Source organism: Ursus arctos, unplaced genomic scaffold (assembly GCF_023065955.2).
Source record: "Ursus arctos isolate Adak ecotype North America unplaced genomic scaffold, UrsArc2.0 scaffold_5, whole genome shotgun sequence".
NCBI lineage: Eukaryota > Metazoa > Chordata > Mammalia > Carnivora > Ursidae > Ursus > Ursus arctos.
The window spans coordinates 46,385,023-46,406,522 of NW_026623067.1; the positions used below are offsets into that span (position 1 = coordinate 46,385,023).

Sequence of the window (21,500 nt, forward strand, 5' to 3'; positions counted from 1 at the left end):
AGTAAGCAATGCCCAAAAATATTTTAATTTTTCAGAAAAAACCCTGAAAGATATAAATAACTCCGTTATTCAGATAATCAGAAATCACAGAATAGATTGAAATAAATATACTGGTCCTTGAAATTGGTTGAAAATCATCATTGGGTTCATTAAAAATTTTTAGAGATTGTTAGAAGATACACTAGTATTTTCTAAGATGTCAGTATCTTAGAGATATTCTCCATGAGCAAGTATTTCTAGTTTACTGGACATAATAAAGAATCATTTTAATCTTTCCAAGAATAAAATTGGGATTACTATGCTGTGTGTTAGAATTTATAATTTACTAAGAAGCTGTAGCTATGCTTTCCCACAGTGAAATCCTTGATTAGAAAAATATCCAAAATTATGACTACAGAAATTATTCAGGATGTGTTATGCTAAGAAATAGAAATAAAATTTTCTTTATTAAACTGTAGCATGATGACATTAATTTGGTATTATACTTCTATTTTATTTTTATTTATTTATTTTAAAGATTTTATTTATTTAGAAAGAGAGGGTGTACACGTGCGTGTGAGTGGAGGGAGGAGCAGAGGGAGAGGGAGAGGGAGAGAGAGAATCTCCAGCAGACTTGTCACAGGGGTCGATCTCACGACTCTGAGATCATGACCCGAGCCGAAATCAAGAGTTGAACGCTTAACTGACTGAGCCACCCATGTGCCCCAACATTTCTATTTTAAAAGGTAGGCGTTATCTGTAGTTTTTCTGCTTATAAGTAGAATGAAATTCAGTAAGTTAGATATCAAAATATGTGTTTCACCAGCAGAACTCCACTCTGAACTGAAAATTTAGTTGATTTATAAACAATGTTAATGGAATATTGGCTGTTTCATTATGCTTATTTAATAAGGGAAACAATTAAAATATGTAGCTACTAAAACAGTCTCTGTTGGGGAGTTAAAAAATTTCCATTAGCTGTTTAGACAGCCAGATTTATCAGTGTCTTTTAAGATACAATATTTTATTTCCCTGGTGCTCATGTATATATGGATATTATTGACCCATATAATTCATTATCTCCATACAAAGGAGAAAAACAAAACAAAAATACTAATAAGACATGTTTCCTAACATATACATTTTTATAGGGTTACATGGCTTATTGTTAAATATTTAAAGCATGAACTAGTTTTTAAAGCTTGAAACTGCTAGTTATCCATTCTGAAAGGACATTTCTCATGATTTTACTCCCTGTCACTCATTTTCATTTAAGCAGGACAACATTCCTTTGAACGGTATAGGTGAAGAAAATAGAATACAATATCAGAATTCTCCTTGAGTTGATAAAGGTCAAGATGTGGTTAGCTGGGCAGGAGCTCACAATACTCTAATGGAGATCAGTTTGCTGGTTCTACACTAGCAAGAGGAGAGTTTTACCTTGACTCAATGGAAAGTGAATAAAAGCAGTACTATCACTATGACCTAGTAAAGGAAAAAATGTAAACCCATTAGCATGAAGAGCATTTAGAAACATTTTCTATGAACTATAGGAGGCCCAGCCTCATCGTATTCCTGCTTACTGATCCACATCTGCTGGAATGTAGACAGGCTGGCCAGAATGGAGCCCCCGATCCAAACGGAATACTTCCTCTCTGGGGGAGCTATGATTTTGATTTTCATGGTGCTAGGTGCCAGGGTTATGATTTCCTTCTGCATCCGGTCAGCAATGCCAGGGTACATAGTGCTGCCTCCAGACAACACGATGTTGGCATATAGATCCTTGCGAATATCCACATCGCACTTCATGATAGAGTTGAAAGTTGTCTCATGGATCCCACTGGACTCAATGCCCAGAAAGGAAGGCTGGAAAATGGATTCAGGGCATCGAAAGCGTTCATTCCCAATGGTGATCACTTGCCCATCAGGAAGCTCGTAGCTCCTTTCAAGTGAGGAGGATGCAGCAGCGCTGACCATCTCTTGCTCAAAGTCCAGGGCCACGTAGCACAGCTTCTCTTTGACATCACGAACAATCTCCCGCTCGGCTGTGGTGGTGAAGTTGTAGCCTCGTTCTGTCAGAATCTTCATGAGGTAGTCAGTCAGGTCTCTGCCAGCCAGATCCAGGCGTAGAATGGCATGAGGCAGGGCATAACCTTCATAGATGGGCACAGTATGAGTAACCCCATCCCCAGAATCCATCACGATGCCTGTGGTCCTCCCTGAGGCATAGAGGGACAGCACAGCCTGGATAGCCACATACATGGCCGGTGTGTTGAAGGCCTCAAACATGATCTGTGTCATCTTCTCCCGGTTGATCTTGGGGTTGAGAGGTGCCTCGGTCAGGAGGATGGGATGCTCATCCGGTGCCACACGGAGCTCGTTGTAGAAAGTGTGGTGCCAGATCTTCTCCATGTTGTCCCAGTTGGTGACCACTCCATGTTCAATGGGATACTTAAGGGTCAGGATTCCTCTCTTACTCTGAGCCTCATCCCCCACGTAGCAGTCCTTCTGGCCCATGCCAACCATGACCCCCTGATGCCGGGGACGCCCTACCATGGAGGGGAACACAGCCCGGGGGGCATCGTCACCACCAAAGCCTGCCTTGCACATCCCTGACCCATTATCTACCACCAAGGCAGACAGCTCATCATCAGTCATGGTGCTGGCTGGAATCTTCCAGACAGGTGAACAGAAGTTAAATATAGAGTAAATAGCAGACTGCTGTGTCAAAGGAGAGAATGAACAGGCTGAAACACTCTAGAACTGCCTTCAGAGTGGGGATCCTGTGCTGTGATGACAGGTATTTAAAGGTACACACTGGCCCCACCCATGTCCTGTCCCACCAGTTCCCAGCATTTCTGGGTGGGGTTGCCTTTGAGGTATTAATAATGATGATGATGATTATATAAATCATTAGTAGACCTTCCTTCGTAAAGAGAAAATTGGCTACCAGGTGGCCAAATCTGAGGTTACTGTAATTAGGCAACCCACACATGTTGTCAGCATGCGTCGGCTCAGTCTCTAGATAACAATGATGGTGCAGTGGGGGATGTCAAAGCAAGATGAAAGAAAGCTAGTGAGAGGTATGGGTAACGCTGCTGGGAGGACCACTCCCTCCTCACTTTACCCTCTGGGTCCATTTTCTCCACACTAACTTTAACTTTTCATTCTTAATATATTGTTCTTATGAGGAGCCCAATGCTGAAAACTTAACTTTTTAAGATTTTCTTTCCCATTAAGTCCTAATCCCATAGGATGTCATCGTGACTGAAATCATTTTAATGGATGAAAATAATGAATGGCCAAGGGTGGCCTGACAGCTGTACTTTACCATGCATTTGCGTTGAGCAAAATTTAAGGGTATTTAATAGACTTCTAATCCATCAGAGAACAGCTGAAAGCAATAAAATGATCAATAAAGTAAACGACTTTAGATTTTCTTAAACTTCCTAACAACCAAATTATGTTAAGCACTTACTATGCCCAGACATTGTTCAGGAACTAGGTTTATTGGGTCCACGTTGACTGCACAGAGGCTCAGTGACTAACTGTGTTGCACAATTTATTAGATAAAATGCAGATTATAAAAATTTCATTTATTTGTAATAACTCTTAGGTGTACAGCAATGAACATAATTATGTGATAAGATAAATTTTAAAATGATGTATTTGATCTGATCTTTAAAACATTTTGATCTTCAAGATTCACGTAATGTATTACAACATCATGCCTCTCATGGTTTTGAAAATGTACATAGTTGAATAGTATTAGCTTTCCTTTGATTTTAGTATATAGTCTTTACACCCTGATCATTTCCTAGCAATAGTTTGTTTGGATTTTATTTTCAATGTAAAAATATAGACAACCTAGTAAAATGTATACCATGATATAATGTAGGACATTAGTAATGTGTTACAGAGAAACAGTGATTATGGAAGTTCATTACTTCATTCCCATGGTGCTATGTAAATAGGATATAATCTACCTGTCAGCTCTTCTAAAGCAATGCAGTTTTTCATGCCCACATCTGAGTTCTCCAAAATCACCTTCATTTGGGTTAATTAATTAATTAATTTGCATTTTGTAAGAAGTAGCAGCAACCCTGTAGTACTTGACAGAGGCATACCTTCTAGTTCAAGGCCAGGAGAACTAGCTGGCTGATGTCTTTGCCCAGGAGCCTCTTGGAGAATCATGGTAGCACTGGGCTGTGAGTGTTCAGTCCTCATCTTTGTGGACAGCTTGATAGAGAATTACGGAATTACTTTTCTCTGTGTTTCCCCAGTCTTTTTCCTATAATGTGCCTTCAGAACCTTCTTGCTGACAGTCAGTTATGGTAGAATGTGTTTCACTACAAAATCCATAGTTTTGCTTCTTTTCTGACCAGGATAGTCCTATCCCTTAATTTTTTCTGTAACTGCAAAATCAATTCCTCCTTCAACAAAATTAAAGAACTCACCCTCAAACCGTCACACTGGATGGTTTTGTGTACTTCCTTTTCATATAGCACAAGCAAGCTTTTGATTAAAATAATATTTTATGGCTATAGGATGATATATCTGGAAATGTCTATTTTTTGGTGTTTTGTTTTTTAGAGCCATAGCAAACTGCATGCACATTCTACAAAACTGAAAAGAAAACACATTGCATTTAGAGCCAGTCACCATTTATGACTCTCCAGTTGGAGTAGAGAACAAAGCCATGTCAGTGGAGAAGCCCATATGGCACCAAGTGCAGCCTTTAGATTCTGGATTTACTATTGTGCTCTCCTTAGAATTGCCTTTGAACTGAGAGTTGTTTGGTAATGAGACCACACAGCATAATTGATGCCTTGAAAGTGAGGCTGATGTGTGATTTTGCTAGAAGAACTTCTAACCTCTGTTTTAATTTTGGTGTACCAGAAGAATTTTTCATCAATTATATATTCTTAAAATAAGCTTAAGTTCTTTTACTTAACCCCAAATAATACAAGAGGGACATATTATAATTCAGCAAGCATCTAAAAATATCATCCATTGGACTGCTTAAAATTTTGAAAAGTAGTAAGAATTCGTATGAGTGAGATATAGGAGATGGATTTACAAATACTGAGCTCTGGGGGGCTGTTCCCAAAGGTCATATGTTTTCTAACTGACTGGAATTCATGAGTGCTTAGCTAGTTACCTACATCTAAAACCTATGGGGGCCTCTGACAAACTTTTGGAAACCTAGAATATCATTTTCTTTCACTTCTGCCTCGTTTGACTATTGCACAGCTATACCAGCCCCGAGTAAGACATGGGCATGATCGTTATATGTAAGGATAACAAGCTGAGGTGGTTTGAAGCTGTGCCCTAATCCTCATCACAAGCTTCTTATGATCTTTCCCTTTCCAAGTAATCTTAGACTTATTCAATCCACAAACCTTTACTAAACCTGCTGGGCACTGGTGGTATATTGGTGAATAAAAACTTGCCCTTATTTTTATAGAGTTTAGTGTCTTGTGGGTGCAAGCCACATCGGAGCAAGCTAACCTTGGTCACTGAGCATGGACACGGAGCAGCCAGCTTGTGTTCTGATTGGCACTGCCTGTGCTGCACCAGTTGTTCAGTTTTTTAAATATCATCCCCAAATTCACAAGTAACAGGGCACAATGTGGTTGATGGATATAGAGAAAGGAGCACAGAATATAGGAAGGCAGAGAGAGGAGCCCTTGAACCTGGGGTCAGGAGGAGGGGGGAAGGGAGGGGCCAGGGAAGAGGACCCTTAGGCTGAGTCTCAGAAAAGGGGCAGGAGGTTGCCGGTGGCCAGTGGAGGGAACACTGCAGCATGAGTACCACCAGGTTGGGTAAAATCAAATCCAGAATGTGTTTGGACCTAGGTATCTCCACAGGGGTCAGCATGGTTTTGGAATGGGCGTCTGAATCTTAATACGCATGAGGAAGGGAGGAGAGCTCTAGAGTTGGATGTAACTTTGTGGGCACAGAAGATATGACTAGGGGCCCCTAACACGTGCCCAAAGAGGCCATGTCTTAGTGAATAACTCCTGTCCCTAGACAACTCATCTCTTAACCATACTGCTGAGATTGAGAGTGTTAATGAGGTCCCTTCTGCCACCACCCTGGAGATCCAGTTTAGAACATTGAGGTCAGCTCTCTTCTTCCTTGGTTTTTATTTGATTCTCTTCTTGTGCCCCACTCTTTTTAATCCTTTGTAGCTTTGCACACATATCTACCTCTCCCACTGTGTAGATTGCTCTGAGAATCTCCTTCATCTGTGCTTTCTTCTTAGTGGAGATTTGATACTTGTTTAATAAACAAATATGAGGATGGGTAGGTTGTAAGATTTTTTAATTACACACTCTGATCTATTCATTGATAGACAGGCATAGCTGACCACGTTTTATAAGTTAAAAAATTCATTTATTTTATGGTTAAATACTATTTTATTTATATTTAATATTGATGAAATCACTTAATCATATCTTAGGAACTGTAAATATTCACTCAGAGAAGTCTCCAACATAGGGTTTCAATAATCTCTTAAAATAACTCCACCAATAAGAGATATTGGTAATAGTAGTGATTTGCTGTTTGTTTTAATATATAGAACTTTGTAAAAATATGAAAAATTAAAAAATACAACAGCCTCTCCCCCACATAAAACCTGGCTGACTTATTTTTTAAGGCAGGTGTGGGCATGAAGGAGAAAGAAGTAGCTTTGGTGAGGGACATATTGGCCAGTTCCAGAATGCAGTTGGAAGGATAATCTGAATGCAGGAATTGTTTTTCTGGTATAGCTGACCACAGCTTCCTAGCCCCCAACCTATGCTAGCCTACTTTCTGTGAACAAGACCAAATTCTACTCCCCAGGGTGAGAGGGCTCCCCGCTGATGTTCGAAGGACACTGGATGTCATGGATTTGGATTTTATGGCTGTACTTCCTAACTCTTAACTTTTAAAATATGCCATAGGTCGGCTTTTTGCTAGTTTGATGGACGTGTAAAAAAGTTGTTAAGAGGAGGAATGGCTTCCTGTGTGTTGTGGATGAACCTTTGAATATGTCTTGACTTCAAGAAAAGAGGAGAAAAAGCAGAGCAGGAAGGTCATGCAGCTGCAAGCATCAGTATTCACAGTAGCTCAGCCACTGCTGATGTGAAGCACACATCATCTATGACTGAGACAAGCTCCAGGTTGTTTGCTGACCCTGGAAGGTGGAGAGAGTAGCAATAAAAACTGTGATTACTGAGGCACCTGGGTGTCTCAGTCACTTGAGCATCCAGCTTTTGGTTTCGGCTCAGGTCATGATCTCAGGGTCGTGAGACTGGTCCGTGTCAGGCTCCCTGCTGGGCATGGAGCCTGCTTGGGATTCTCGCTCTCCCTCTCTGTCTGCCCCTCCCCCTCCTAAAAACAGCAATAACAACAACAACAACAAGAAGCTGTGATTCCTGATGACTTAGTGTGTGTCAGTCTCTGTGCCGAATGTTCTAATTGCACACACCAGTTCTTTAATCCTCATGACAGTCTTTACAAGGCACCTAAGATTATCATCCGCATCTTAGAAGGATTAAATTGAAGCTTAATGAGTAAAGTGACCAAAGGTGCACAGTGATAGTGGCAGTGTCAGGATTTGAACCCAAGCAGATAAATTCTAGAGCTTGGGCTCTGCCTGACAATGGGCTACAAGAAAGGGTGCAATGGCTGGCTCCCAGTGAGAGAGGAAGCCAGCTGGGATTGTGCCTGTGAAGTCCTTGTACTCCCTGTTGAGAAACATCATCTTAGAGTGTCCAAACACCATCTTAGAGTGGAGACCAGGCTGAATATTGAAGTCAAAAGGAGAAAACTAAAGAAAATTCTTGAGAATTTTATCAGGTTCTTGTGTGTTAATAATAGGAATATTAGCACATCATACTCTCTAAATGGAAAAAAAAGGAATGGTGAGCTCATCGTTTGGACTGAGAAAGACATTTACAAGTAAAGAAGCAGATTTCTATTATCTAAAATAAGAAAATAGTATGAGAGTAATTTCAGGAGGGAATAGTATGGGTAGTGGGCCATTAAAAAGCAAAAACTAAATCAAGAAGGCAAATGCATCCTTTGGATGGAGGCCATGTGGGAAGTGGAGCCTTTCAGGTGTCAGTTTTCAGACCCCAAATGGCATCATCCCTAAACATCCAGATTTGAGCATGACATGCCAAGCACGAACAGTAGGTAGTATGGCGAGGACTCTGGTTTAGGAAGTGTGGTGAACCTTGTAGGCACAAGGGTTTAATGTGCGTATTCTCCAGTGGTCCCCGAAGCAGGCCAAGAGCATAAGCCAACCAAGATAGACAGGAAGTACAGAATATAGAGGTAAAGGTGACAAAAGTTGAGAACAGTGAAATGTTAGGCCAAAATAAAGGCCTTAGTAATCAGACCACCTTAAAGAATGTGAGTTAGAGTGAAGGTTAATTCACTGGATGCTGAGATGATTGATCGGGTGGGAGGGACCCAGGGCCTGCCAGGCCTTGAAGGGAAGATCTTACAGACAGGGAACAACTGTGAATGCAAGTGTGATCGGGAGCTGGAGAGATCACAGGTCCGAAAGGCTAATTTAATGAGTCCAATCTTTCATGAAAACACAAGAAACCAAACATGAAAAATGCCTTGCAGTCACTGACTTGTGGTTGCTGTTTATTCTTCATTCTGGCGAACCTGCTTTATGACTACACAAGTATCATATTCTTGCACATTTTCATTAAGATCATCTATAAGTCGTTGTCTAGTTATAACTACACAGTGGGACTGTGGACAGTCAAATACTATAATACAATTAGACTCTCTTCTCTGAAAGACTGCTTGCTGCTATAGAAATGTGCTGTGCTGGGCAAAGTACATGGAGGGTGAGTGATGTGGGGTGAAAAGGTTCATTCAGGTTGGGAAGCTGCATAATTCACTTCCAGGGGAGAACTTTTTGACTGGTAGGATATGACTCAATGTAGTTTTTTCTTTTTTAAGGCAAGGGAAGCACTCTTTCTGGAGATCTCAGGAGACATAGCTAGGAAATTGTTTCCAGCATCTGGGACTATTAGGGCCTCCTGAGAATTTTCTTAGTTATCCCTTTGCCGACAGCAAGGCTGCATGTTATCTCTGGCCAGAAAAAGGATGAGTGGGCAGACTGACTTTTTGGGCTCAGGTTCAGGAGAGGAGGGGAACAGATCTTATAGAGAAGGTAGGATATTTAGATGAAAACAACTGCAGTGGAATATGAGAATTTAAAACCTGTCCGTTGATGGTTTCTCTTCCTTTAGTTATCATGTCACCAAATACAGGAAAAATGACCTGGAAGAAGCTACAGAAAAGGTGGCACTACCACTTGGGGCAGATTCTGGATTATTCACTGGGGCCAGACCTTGATGTAATACACAGCATGTAGACTAGGGCCCCAGGCATCACCTTGGTCCATACAGTGTTCTACAAATGCTTTTGAATTTTCAGTTTTGAATAGTTGTAAAATCAGTGGATTTCTGAATTCTTGCTTCCCTTAAAAAAAAAAAAAGGAAGATAAAACAACTTTGGGTCTCATTCTCAAACTACAGCGACTAGCAGCTCTCTGCCTGGGAAGGGGTATGAGTTCTCCATTCTCCTTGGCCCCACAGCCCTGTAGCACTGCTCCTCCCCTACTCTATTCATGCTTCTTGTAGGCTTGACAGTTTAATGTGTTGGGAGAAACTAAAGAGCAACATGCTTTTTAGAGGGGTAAGGTGGGGTGGGGTGGGGCAAAGGACAAGCAGAAACCTGTGTTGTATGGAAGAGGGTTTGGTATCTGCAAGAGAGGAAATATGTATGGCTGAGTTTCTTAACTATATTACACATGCCCAAATGTCAGTCTTAAAGAATTCAGTTCAAAAGATGGTAGGGCAAGAAGAGAGTTTCTGTTTTTCCTTGTTTTATTACTGATGGGTTATGGTGGAATGGGTTTACTTTACAGAGGAGAGGATTTTAACTAATAATTAGAAGAATATTGCTGAGAATATAATGAATTACATCTCTGTTTTCTGGGAAAGTATCTCTGTTGCCACCTTGAAGGAAAAATTCAAAGGTCTGGCTCTGGGAATTTTCTCTTGTTCTGGTTGGATAGATTGAAAGAGACTGAATTGGGTTTTTAAATGACGTCACATTCTGGGCATTTTTTTCCTTTTTCTTTAAAGTAGGAAGGCTACCTTTATGAGGGAAATGGATGCATTTTGACTTCTTCAGATCACTTTGCTCTGAAACTATGGGTTCTTTGACACTCAAAGATGCTTTAAGAAAAGGACTGAGTGGGGTGCCTGATTGGCTCAGTCAGTTAAGCGTCTGCCTTCTGCTCGGGTCATGATTCCAGGGTCCTGGAATCGAACCCTGTGACGGACTCCCTGCTGGGCGGGGGGACTGCTTCTCCCTCTCTCTCTGCCACTCCCCCTCCTTGCACTCTCTCTCTCTGTGTCAAATAAATAATAAAAATCTTAGAGAAAAAAAAGCATTGGCTGAAGCATTCAGAGCAATGCCTCCTTTTGTTACATGACACTACAAATGGAATCAGGGTCAAACTACTGGAATATCAGACTTTGAGATTAAAACAAAAGAGGAAGAATTCTTTTCTTTCTATCCTTGGTTAAAACTGATTATTTCTAGCTCTCACCAAAAAAGAAAGAAGAAAATAAGACTTTAGTTTAGATAAAAGGTTAATTAGAAGTACTGTATAGAACATAAAAAATGCAAAAGAATTCAGGAACATTAACCCAAGGTCAAGATTTGCCAAAGAAAATGATAGGGGAGAGATATAAAGCAGAATTTTGTTCATTTAATGCAAATCAGACATTCATTTATGGAAATAAATGATTAACATATGACTCACATATGAGCTTGTCACTCCTTGCTCTAAAGATTTTGAGGATTCATTCGTTATAGAACAAAGTCCATACTACTTAATATAGACTTTAAGGCCCTCTATTATCTGGCTCCGACCTAATTCCCTAGCCTGGTATTTACCATCCTTTTCTTCCTCCATCCATGAACCTTATGCTCTAGTCTCCTGGACTAATTGCTATTCCTGTTCCTTGGACTGCTGACATTGCTTACTCCACTGGGAATGTCCTCCCCACCTTCTCTGTCCTATGCCATTCCATCCAGATGCTCACCAGTTTCCAGGGGGAATTAATCTCTTGCATCTCTCAAGTGCCACAGCACTTAGCTCATATTTCTATTGTACTTCTTATTCCTTTTTGTTTTGTCTTATTTTTGTACATGGTTGTCTCCCTTACTATACTCTCTAGATTGTGTTCACATTTTATCTCTAATAGTGCCTGCAACAGGGTCTTGCAACTTTAGTTGTTTAATCATTGACTATTGACCTATACCTCCAGTGTTTATTTTTAAACAAATACTTGATTGATTGGGCTATGTTAACATTCCCACATGTTACCTGTGTAAGTTCTAACCTGACAGATCCAATACTAAATTCACCAGCTTCTCCAAAATGCTCTATTTATATCAGTGGCCTCAACATTTTCAAGATCACTCAATTTTCTTATTTATTATTTTTGACTTAACCATTTTATTCTTTTTTAAAAATACACAATGTGGTGTGATAACAAGTTCTATTGAATATTTTTTGAGATAATTTCCATTTTCTCATTTCTGCCCCTATTTGCTTGAAAAGTGGGAAGATCAAACAACAATGCATCTCCTTCCCAAACTACAGCTGAGTAGCGGCTCCTTCTCTTGGAAGGGGTGTGAGTTTTCCGTTCCTTCTTGGCACCCACAGTCCTGTAGCCCTGCTGGTACCCTACTCCATTGGTGCTCCTTGTAGGTATGAGTTAAATGTGCTGTGAGAAACCTAAGTTCAGGCCTTGGTCATTCATGGTCAGCTAAGTTCCAGAGTACTTTGCTGACCACCTCTTCCAACTCTAAACCCTTCTGAAGCCCACTGCCAGGAAACTCTTAAATCATGTTTCCCGAAGTCTCCTAGGCTCCAAATTTGCTATCACATAAGATCCAAACCTCTCTGCCTTGCTCTGTCCTACAATAACTACCAAAACAGAGTGGCTAAGAGCACAGTTCTAGAATTAGGCAGAGCTAGGCTGTTCCCTAACTTGTTAGGTCTGTAACCTGGGGCATTTCAGAACTTCTGAAAGCTTCCTCCTGTGTGAGCTGCAGATAATTGTGTCTACCTCATAAAGTTGTCAGGGGTTGGCATGAAATGATGCCTATAAAGCGTTTAGCAGACTGCATGGTAAGATCAGGAATTCAGTGAATATTTGCAACAGTCATGGCATTCCCTGTGACTCTCTAGGGTGCCTGCTGAGCTCTGGTCACTTGTGCCTCCTTGCTGTGAAGAAGGGTGAAGAGCAGGCCGCAGAACATCCCTGACAAGGATCCTAATGGGGACTAAACAAACACTATGTATGGGGCAGGAGTCTGTTTAGCACTAAGAAAAGAAAGGTAGGAATGTTTAAAGGGACGTGGGTAATTGGTGAAAGACCCTGAAGCCAATACTGAGTGGTTTAAATTTGATAAGCCAGTCAAGTTGGTTATCCTACGTGTCAGGAGTGGTTACACTCTGAGTAGAGATGGAAGCTCAATTGTGTTTCAAGATTCATTGATTTAGGCAGTGTATAAGCATGGAAAAAAATAAGGCAAGGGTGTCTCCTACTGATCCTTGCAGGGTTTTCTTACTCCTGGGGTTTGGAGGCACAAGAGGTTCTGACTCCATGTTGGCTTGATGCCCACTGGGGTGGTGTGGCAGAGTTGAGCATGGTCCCTTGAAGAGGGGAGGGGGATTATGGCAGCCCATATGGGCTTCACATGAGTGACCCCAACATCTGAACCATGTTCTTCTGCATAATCAGTGATAATTATTGGCAGAAGCTAGATACCTCTAACTGACCTGTGGGCCATTAGACTTCAGGAAAGGTTGTTGGCATTGTTTTGAAGCACCAGGTTCTAGCCTCTTCTTATTGGCTCCAGTCATTGACCTGTCCAGCAAGTCCACTTTATATACCGTGCAATTTTGTTTCAAAAGCACAGGCATTTCTTTATGTAGTTAGAATTTTATTTTATTTTATTTTATTTTTAAAGATTTTATTTATTTATTCGACAGAGATAGAGACAGCCAGCAAGAGAGGGAACACAAGCAGGGGGAGTGGGAGAGGAAGAAGCAGGCTCATAGCGGAAGAGCCTGATGTGGGGCTCGATCCCATAACGCCGGGATCACACCCGGAGCCGAAGGCAGACGCTTAACCGCAGTGCCACCCAGGCGCCCCTATGTAGTTAGAATTTTAAACACTTACTGAATATTTTCTAATTTGTGTCTAAGAATTTACACATAATTTATGAGAATACAAAAATCCACAATTCTGTAGGAACGATGGTTTGGACATCAGCAGAGATCACGTGTTTAATTAAATGTAAATATGTTTACATATTTATAAGTACACTTCCATTGTATTCTTCAGATCATTTATTGAATTGGCTTATCATATTATTTGTCAAAGCTAGAACATACCATGGATCTTGTGCGATATACAGAAGAAGCCTGCAGTCATTTCAAATAGGGGTAACATTTACATTTAGTCCTGTTGCTGGGCTTCCCGACTTAGTCATGGAGGTAGCAGGGAAAAGAGAAGAGAACATTGGACTGCTCCCAGGGCTCTAGATCGTTTCAGATTTTTCACTAATCTCCCAGGTGGCGTTGGGCATGTCTCTTAGCTGCTGTGACCTGTTTCCTCATCTATAAAATGAAGTGAGGAGACTTGTTAATTCTGGCAGATTAAACATATGTGTTTGTCTACACTTTCTCCAAACACCACTAAACTTTGCAGTAAGGAAATAAAAATTCACTAAAAACAAGGACAAAGAGAGCAATAAGGACGTCAGAGCAATAACATTTTGAAAGCCAGAAAAATGTGAATGAGTAGTAACTAAGCTGATTTGAGGAAGCAGAAACCTCAGCTGGGAGTAGGGGAGGCCCAGAAGCAATAATGAGCTTACTGCAGAGTCCCAGAAAGGCTCAGTAATGTGAGACCCCAGGTCCTTCTAAAACTGGGGGCACTTTGGGGTCAGAAACAGGGAAATTGGCTACAAATATGGATTGAGAACAGATGTATCAAAGATGCCCTTCCTACCCCTGCCCCATATCTCTGGGGTTTCAGCTAGGAAAGCTGGGCTGACTCACTTGCGGTGCAGATGGTCTATTTTCCATCATGCTAAGCCCAGGCCTTTTACTTGAGCTGGGCAGGGTTCCAAGAATGAGTGGAAACATGCAAGGACTCTTGAGGCCTAGACTTGGAAATGACACAGTGTCTCTTCCATGCATTCAGTGTGGCAAGACAAGTTACAAGTCTAGCTCAGATTCAAGGGGAAGGGAGATAGGTCCTACCTCTTGAAGGACAGAGATACAAAGTCACATTTGTTGCAAAGGGGGTGTGGATCCAGAGAGAGGAAAAGTTGTGGCCAGTTTTGTGGACAGTCTACCATAAGACAGAATAAAAATCCAGTCTTCAGACTTGCTTCCTAAAAATACAAGGTCATATGCAAAAAAGAAAAAAAGAAAAAAGAATTGGGGCAGAGAAGTAAAAACTTACACAAAGTATTAATAAAAACAGTAACTGTGGAGGCAGGCAGCTTATTGTGGCTGGAGCCTGTTTTGCTGGTCAGAAGTCAGAGAAAGAGTTGAGCAGGAATGTGCAGGAGAGCAGGGCTGCTAGGGATGGAGCTGGTGCAGATGGAAGTGGTGGTCTAAGTCAGTGTGGTTACCCGCAAGATGCTACAGAGGCAGCACAACCTGCCAGGACTCAAGAGTCACACAGGTAGATGTGCCTGTTTTTAATTTTCAAAATACAGCAAAAAGGTTCCTGTTGCCAGTGTAGCAAGTGATTGGAAGGTTTTTCTTTTTCTGCTGAAATTTGTAAGTCTATTCTACATTTTCTTCTTCTGTGCTTAGGAAATATTGCATGTAAATTAAGGTATTTCTGCATTTTTTCCCAACACATATTTTCTGTTTGCCAGGTGCATATGAGCTAATTTGTATTGTAGAACCATAACTTGTCATGGAATAGATTCCACTGAGGGAGTAAGTAAAAGTCCACATAATGCCGAGAGAGATCCTCAGCCTCCTTTCCCAATTTCACTTCGAAAACATGCCTCTGGCCAGGCTTGTACCACCTACACAAGAGAGTGGGGGCAAAATGAGCCCAATAGGAAAGATCCACAGATATTGTCAGTTAGAGATCTCTGAAATCATCCCACAGTAAGGTCTGTAACTTCAAGCACACAGAACTTTCAGTCAGCCTTTTATTGCCATCACTCTTAAGTGTGAGTGATGGCCAAGAATACCAGCCATCTGATAAAAGCTTCTAATATGAAAGACAGACCCAAAGAGGCAATGGGAACAAAAGGAACATGAAGGAAGCTGATTTCTTCCTTTAAGAAATGCAAGAAACAGAACAAAGAAAAGCCTTAAAAAAGTAAAACTATAAATAGTATCCTCAGAGAGATAATAGATGACATTGCATCTATAAAGCAAGAAAAGAATGACATAAAAAGAAATATTCAGAGAACCAAACATAGCTCTTAGAACTTAAAAACAAGATTGTACAAATAAGGATTTTAATACCATAATTAGAAGATAAAACTGAGGAAAGCTCCCAGAAAGTGTAACAAGATGATAAAGAGGCAGAAAAATAAGAGAAAATAATTATTTTTCAAAATGGATTTAATCCAGCAGGTACAATACCTAACTAATAGAAATTGCAGAAAGGAAAAAAAGTGAAAAAGAAAACAGAAAGAAGTATATTATAGAAGAAATGAAATAAGAAAAATTTCCAGAACTGAAAGATGCAAACTTCTAGATTGAACCTTTGAACTTGCAAATAGATGGGAGAACCCCTGTCACAACCCACGTCATAGTGAGAGTTTGGAATACTAGCATAGAGAAAGAGTCCTAAAAGCTTAGTGGGGAAAAAAAAAAAAACAACAAAAAACCCAACAGATCAAAAGAAATGAAAACAAGTCTCTTCAGTTTTCTCAATAGCAAAATGAGGAATTCTGAGGGAAAATGATATCCAAGCTAGAGTTTTATACGCAGCAATCTCACAATTAATAAGAGGGAACAATAAAAGCCTTTTCAGATGTGTGAGGCCTCAAATTTTTCTCCCACTGACGTCTTCTTAGTTAATGCTAGCATATGTTCTCAAGGAAGACCAGCAGATATACCAAGAATGAGGGAAAACATGGGATCCAGAAAGTAAGAAACTCAACTTAGGACATAAGCCAAAGAAATCTCCAGATACCATAGGTGTGAAACAAGCGTGGAGAGCAGCACATCCAGAGAGGACTGGAGCAAAGAAGGCTCCAGGAAGATGTTACAAAGGGAAGGATGAAGCCCATAGAATTTCCAGTGTGTTTGAATGCACTGAGAAAAGATGTATTCCTTTGATAGAGATTTTGGGGATGGATACATAGACTGTTAATTGGAATAAGAAAAGAAACTGTTATTAACCATAACACTGTATTTATGTGGAAATGCAGATGTGATAGTGAAATGGTCATAGTACTCTAAATACCGAATAATGATTCCATAATAATTAATGATATAATTACACTGGAGGATGGGAACAAGGAAATTCATGAGTGCGTGGAGACATCAAGAGTGCTAAATCTCTTTTCCAGAATAGGAGGACACAGTAGCTAAATCTACAACATCAAGAAATAGCTATATAAATATGTTATTTAAAAATAAAGAGACAAAACTCCAAACAAGCATCTAAAAGAATTGATATTAGTTGCATCTGAGGAGAAGAAATTTGTGGTAGAAAGAGTTGAGGCAGGGAAATCCATTTTTTAAATTATAAACCTTTTATAGCTAAATGACCTTATGCATATCTATAACTCTGATAAAAATCAAAAAATTAAAATGTACTGGACCCTCATTAAAGCAGAAGAACCTTCTAATCTCAGCATGGAGAGATAATCTATGATTTTCACATATTTTCCCTACATTGTTGAGACCTTATATATATATAATTTTGTATCTTGCTTTCCTTACATATCAGTGTACCATTAATATTTCCTGTATATCATATAAAACACAAACAATAAATTGATAAAGAAGAGCTTCTAGTAGATCTTACTTAAGGGTTCTTTCTCTCTACAAGGTAAAACAATTTATGAATTGGATTAGATACAAGGATGATATTTTGTGAAATGGGTGGAGGATGTTCCAATCTCAAATTATGCTACTTATCAAATCATGTTTCCTTTTTTTGGGAGGAAGGACAGCTTAAAATATTTGATCTTTGAAGGAATAAGCATCCATGTCCATGGAGACATGCCATCACCTTCAGGAAAATTGACTTTGTGACATACAAGTGGCCTCAATTCAGTTTTACTGTACTTGACAATAACAATGTCATCTTTTTTTAAAAATTTTTTATTATATTATGTTAGTCACCGTACAGTACATCCCTGGTTTCCGATGTAAAGTTCGATGATTCATTAGTTGCGTATAACACCCAGCGCACCATGCAATACGTGCCCTCCTTACTACCCATCACCAGTCTATCCCATTCCCCACCACCCTCCTCTCTGAGGCCCCAGTTTGTTTTTCATAGTCCATAGTCTCTCATGCTTCATTCCCCCTTCTGATCACCCCCCTTTCTTTATCCCTTTCTTCCCCTACCGATCTTCCCAGTTCTTATGTTCCATAGATGAGAGAAATCATATGATAATTGTCTTTCTCTGCTTGACTTATTTCACTTAGCATTATCTCCTCTAGTGCCATCCATGTTGCAGCAAATGTTGAGAACTCGTTCTTTCTGATAGCTGAGTAATATTCCATTGTATATATCCAAATTGGCAAAGAAGAAGTCAAAATGTCTCTCTTTGCAGATGACATGATACTCTATATGGAAAACCCAAAAGAATCCACTCCCAAACTATCAGAAGTTATAGAGCAATTCAGTAATGTGGCGGGATACAAAATCAATGCTCAGAAATCAGTTGCATTTCTATACATGAATAATGAGACTGAAGAAAGAGAAATTAGGGAATCCATCCCATTTACAATAGCACCAAAAACCATACATTACCTTGGAATTAACTTAACCAGAGACGTAAAGGACCTATATTCTAGAAACTATAAATCACTCTTGAAAGACATTGAGGAAGACACAAAAAGATGGAAAAATATTCCATGCTCATGGATCGGAAGAATTAACATAGTTAAAATGTCCATGCTACCCAGAGCAATCTACACTTTCAATGCTATCCCGATCACAATACCGAGGACATTTTTCAAAGAACTGGAACAAATAGTCCTTAAAATTGTATAGAACCAGAAAAGGCCCCGAATCGCCAAGGAACTGTTGAAAAGGAAAAACAAAGCTGGGGGCATCACAATGCCGGGTTTCGAGCTGTACTACAAAGCTGTGATCACAAAGACAGCATGGTACTGGCACAAAAACAGACACATAGACCAATGGAACAGAATAGAGAACCCAGAAATGGACCCTTGGCTCTTTGGGCAACTAATATTTGATAAAGCAGGAAAAAACATCCGGTGGAAAAAAGACAGTCTCTCCAATAAATGGTGCTGGGAAAATTGGACAGCTACATGCAAAAGAATGAAACTTGACCACTCTCTCACACCATACACAAAAATAAACTCCAAATGGATGAAAGACCTCGATGTGAGACAGGAATCCATCAGAATCCTAGAGGAGAACATAGGCAGCAACCTCTACGACATCGGCCAAAGCAACCTTTTTCATGACACATCTCCAAAGGCAAGAGAAACAAAAGATAAAATGAACTTGTGGGACTTCATCAAGATAAAAACTTCTGCACAGCCAAGGAAACAGTAAAAAAAAAAAACTAAGAGGCAGCCCACGGAATGGGAGAATATATTTGCAAATGATGCTACAGATAAAAGACTGGTATCCAAGATCTACAAAGAATTTCTCAAACTCAATACGTGAGAAACAAGTAAACAAATCATAAAATGGGCAGAAGATATGAACAGACACTTTTCCAATGATGACATACAAATGGCTAACAGACACATGAAAAAATGTTCAAAATCACTAGGCATCAGGAAATTCAAATCAAAACCACACTAAGATACCACCTTAGGCCAGTTAGAATGGCAAAAATTGACAAGGCAAGAAACAGCAATTGCTGGAGAGGATGTGGAGAAAGGGGATCCCTCCTACATTGTTGGTGGGAATGCAAGTTGGTACAGCCACTCTGGAAAACAGGTGGAGGTCCCTTAAAAAGTTAAAAATTGAGCTACCCTATGACCCAGCCATTGCACTACTGGGTATTTACCCCAAAGATACAGACGTAGTGAAGAGAAGGGCCATATGCACCCCAATGTTCATAGCAGCATTGTCCACAGTAGCCAAATCGTGGAAGGAACCGAGATGCCCTTCAACAGATGAATGGATTAAGAAGTTGTGGTCCATATATACAATAACAATGTCATCTTAACATATGTGTGGTACCATTTACGTGTTTTCTTTGCCTTATCCACTTGATTTTCATAATAACTTTTTGAGGTAAGTAAATAGATGATCTTTTGTATGCAACCCAAACACATTTATATTTAATTCAATGTAAATATTAATAACAGTGTCTACCCTCAATAACATCTTGTACTTAACTAAGTAAGAGCTTTCTCATGTAATAATAGTGCATGAGATTCTTTGTTTAGGAGAACTAGGCTATAGAAAATACATGGAAATGCTGGAACTCTAATGGAAACTTTGTGTCTTATCCATCTCTGTTGGTCTATCCATCTATCTACCCATCCACCCATTCATGTGTGGTCTATGGGCTGCAAAAGAGGTGACACAGATTATCAGATAATTCTTACTTTTGGCCAATTGTGCAATCATGTTGTAGTTATAATATGAGTTTCTCTCCTCTTGCTATAATGGTTTTCCTTAAGGCTTTTTCCTTTGGATAACATAAGCTCAGGACTGTAATATTTGCAGGACCCTAGCAATATTAGAGTGTGGTGATGGGCAGGGCTATTCCATTGAAACAATCAGAAGGAAGAGCCATCTAATTTCATGAAACTACCCTGAATTATGAGGTAGTCTGGGATTTAGTGGCTGGGATGAGTCAGGATAAAATGTCCTATCTAAAAAAAAAAAAAAAAAAAAAAAAAAAAAAGAAAGAAAGAAAGAAAAGAAAGAAAAGGAAAAAAAAAGCCAATCACTTTGTCTAAAACACAGAAATAAGAGTTCACAACCTATTAAAAAGGCATGTGGTAAAGATCAGAATGAGTTTTCTCATTGTTTTAAGATGTTTAGCAATCCTCATGGTGAAGGAGTGGGAAGTTTTCTACCTCTGGCACATGAAAAACAGACAAGGGTCAGCCCATCCAGCCATGGTAAAGCTTGAGGCACACCACAAGAAGGAATCAGACGGAAGCCTATGATTCTGCGTACACGGCACTCCTCCAGCCTTAGGTCCCGCTTCTCCAGAAACTATAGGGAAGGTGGTGCAAATTTCCTTTCCATTTTTCTCAAAGTTCTTCGAGAAGTCCTTTCACTACTGTTATCTCTATGGACTCTGTGTGTGTGTGTGTGTGTGTGTGTGTGTGTGTGTGTATAGCAGTAACAATGTGTTTGGCTGGAGAAAGACTTCTGTTTACACTCTGGTTCTTCTTAATTTTCATTTTATTAGAGTTGATTTAAATTTTTAAACTTCAGAATTTTTTCTTTAAAAGCAAAGGAATTCCTTTGAATTCTGATATGCTGAGAACTTGTCATTATCTTGCTATGATCCAAAGTGAAGGGTGAATACAAAGACAGGTCTTACCGGGCAGTTCTTGGGCCATTGATAGACTCTCCGCTCTTCGCTCCATTTAACTATTAGAATAAAAATAGCTACCAAGCTCCTGTCATCCTTATCAGAAACGTGGACTTTCCATTACATACCACAGACACGAAATGGAGAAAATGAATTAAGTGAGTGCACTGTGTGTCTGCTTGCCTGGTAGCTTGTGTCCTTGGAGCTAAGAGTGGTGTGCTTTTGAGGTTCCCATTTGCCTCCCCTAGATGGCAGCAACATTCTTCAGTGACCGATGAGTGACTTGCTCTTAGCACAGCAAACCTCTATTAGAGGGGGAGCTGCAAGTCCCACCTCTAGTCTTTGCCCTCAAATTTACATAGTACCTTTGAATTCCTTGCTATTTCTGTGGCTGCCTGACTTAGTGAGTCTACTATTTATTAATGAGAATACATGATTTTTTCTTTTGTATGAAAAAATAATGGCTTTGTATTTCCAGCTGCATTCATAAATGTAGACCAGGGTTTCTCATCATAGGCATTGACATTTTGGGCTGGATAATTCTTTGTTGTGGAGGCTGTCCTGTGCTTTGTAGATGTTTAGCACCATCTCCGGCCTTTACCTACCAGATACCAGTAGCATCTCTATCTACTATCCTTATTTGTGACAATCAAAGATGTCCCCAGACATTGCCAAAAGTCCCCTGGGGAACAAAATTACTTGATTGAGGT

The 21,500-nt window shown here is 40.0% G+C and overlaps 1 protein-coding gene across 1 annotated transcript; it reads right to left on the minus strand.

Moving 5' to 3' along the window:
• Nucleotides 1–1,234: 1,234 nt before the first annotated feature.
• On the minus strand, nucleotides 1,235–2,708 carry ACTBL2 (actin beta like 2). Its single transcript, XM_026498933.2, has one exon. It carries the CDS (start codon nucleotides 2,635–2,637, stop codon nucleotides 1,507–1,509), a length of 1,131 nt encoding a protein of 376 aa, XP_026354718.1. The 5' UTR covers nucleotides 2,638–2,708; the 3' UTR covers nucleotides 1,235–1,506.
• Nucleotides 2,709–21,500: the final 18,792 nt, after the last annotated feature.